Raw genomic sequence first — 1,963 nt, 5'->3', positions numbered from 1 at the left:
TCAACGTGGAAAACTTTTTGACGTTTCAAAAGGCATGAAATCATGTATTCACTCTTCTTTCACAAAACTTACAGGTTGAGTTTAGTTGAATAATGCACGTGTAACGAATAAAGGTTTGTACTCAAATGAAAAATATCAGATATCACCGTGAATTCGGGAACCCATTCTGATCCACTCCTGATCTGAACGTTTGCCGGACACACTGCCATGATCAGTGACTCTCTGACAGTTTTTGTACAGGGTCAGACCAGTTCTGAGTCTCCGTGGGGCTCAGTGCGCAGTAATACACTGCAGAGTCTGCCAGTTCTGTTATCACCACTTTCAACTTGATGGTGCTGTTCACATGATCGAGCTCTGAGGATAACCGGTCTCCGTGAAACTTCTCTGCGTTCCCGTCAAATTTGTTTCTCTTTAGCAGAAAATCCATGGAACCACTAGAATGTTGACGGTACCAGAACAGGTAAACATTGTTGCTTGTTTTAGTATAATTACAGAACAACTGGACACTGTCCCCCACATTCACTGCGATCAAAGCCGGTGTCTGCCAGACAGAATCACCTCGACAAAGTCCTGTAAAATTGATTGAACAATTTATTTGACTGGTTAATTGATGGACGTATGCACACGTGAACCTCAGCGCAGTGAAAAGCTTTGTTTACGAGCGGTATAGGCAGATCATAGCAAAGAAGGAGATGCAGATCATAGAATGGGAAGAACAAACTTAGACAGAGGCATGTAGGTTATGTTGCAAAGGTCAACGTTAGCAAAATCAGCACTTGAAGTTAGAGACTCCAGGAGAGTCCAGAAATTACAGAAACCACTTCATTATTCTTATGCATAAACAGTGCTGGTGTTGGAAAAGTTTGGCTCCACATGATTATTTTCATTTGGAGAGAATATATCACTGCATCTGTGTTGATGGCACTGCTCGGATAAATGCAATTGCCGGTGCGGATCTGAAACAGAGAGATCCTCAAGTTACCAACCAACCTGTTAGAACAGCTGCAGCTGTGAGGAACAGTGCCCCAGTCGACATTATCGCAGAGAGATCACAGTGAATGTGAGCAGAACTGTTTGAAGCTAAAAAACTTTTCCTCAAGAATCGGAAACCCTTCCGGATCTCTGCCCATTGGTTCATTATTGACAAATACATCAGACGCCAACCAATGAGCTTCAAACGCCTTTGTTCTTCGATTCAACCAATCAGCTTCAAGATATTTGACCTCATTTCAGATGACAAAGGAACACGATGGATTTATTCACCAGAAAAAGGGGTTTTTACAAAGACTTTAAGCCAATATTGAAATTTGGCAGTTTTCTTTGGCCATAGGCGAAGTCAAAGAAGGCACACAGTTCATGTTTACCGATTTGGAGATGCCGTTGTAGGACTGGGGTGTACAAAGTTAAAAATCACACTGCAACAAGTTATAGTCCAACAGGTTTATTTGGAAGCACTGACTGTTGGAGCTCTGCTTCTTCATCAGGTGGTTGTGCAGTATAAGATCGGAAGACACAGAATTTATTACAAAAGTCTATAGTTTGATTTAATTGAAATTATCTGTTGAAAGAAGATCTGGATTGTTTGTTAAGTTTGATTTTAGAATGAACATTTAGTTTCAGTTCTTTCATGTGTAAATCGGAGATTTATTTTTAAAATTGTATTCTCAAGTGAACTTTACCAATGGTGTCATGCCGGCATTTTCTGGGCCGACATGACACCAATTGTTAAAGTTCGCTTGAGAATGTAAGTCGAAACAAATTCTGCGATTTACATACGACAGAACTGAAACCAACATTTTCATTCTAAAAGATGAGAGAATTAACAAGCAATCCAGATCTTTTAGTCAGCGCATAATTTCAGTTCCATCACACTGTAAAGTTTTGCTATATATTCTGTGTTTTATGAACTTATACTCCACAAGCAACTAATGAGGGACAGCACTCAGGAAACCAGTGCTTACAA

At 40.1% G+C, this 1,963-nt stretch overlaps 1 gene segment (V, D, J or C); it reads right to left on the bottom strand.

The window, feature by feature from the left end:
* Window positions 1-211: 211 nt before the first annotated feature.
* Window positions 212-1,117, bottom strand: LOC122543605. The segment is given in 2 exon segments: window positions 212-570; window positions 991-1,117. Coding segments are annotated over 2 exon segments (405 nt in total).
* Window positions 1,118-1,963: the final 846 nt, after the last annotated feature.

Source organism: Chiloscyllium plagiosum, chromosome 44 (genome assembly GCF_004010195.1).
Source record: "Chiloscyllium plagiosum isolate BGI_BamShark_2017 chromosome 44, ASM401019v2, whole genome shotgun sequence".
NCBI classification, from domain to species: domain Eukaryota; kingdom Metazoa; phylum Chordata; class Chondrichthyes; order Orectolobiformes; family Hemiscylliidae; genus Chiloscyllium; species Chiloscyllium plagiosum.
This window is presented reverse-complemented; position numbering and strand designations above follow the sequence as displayed.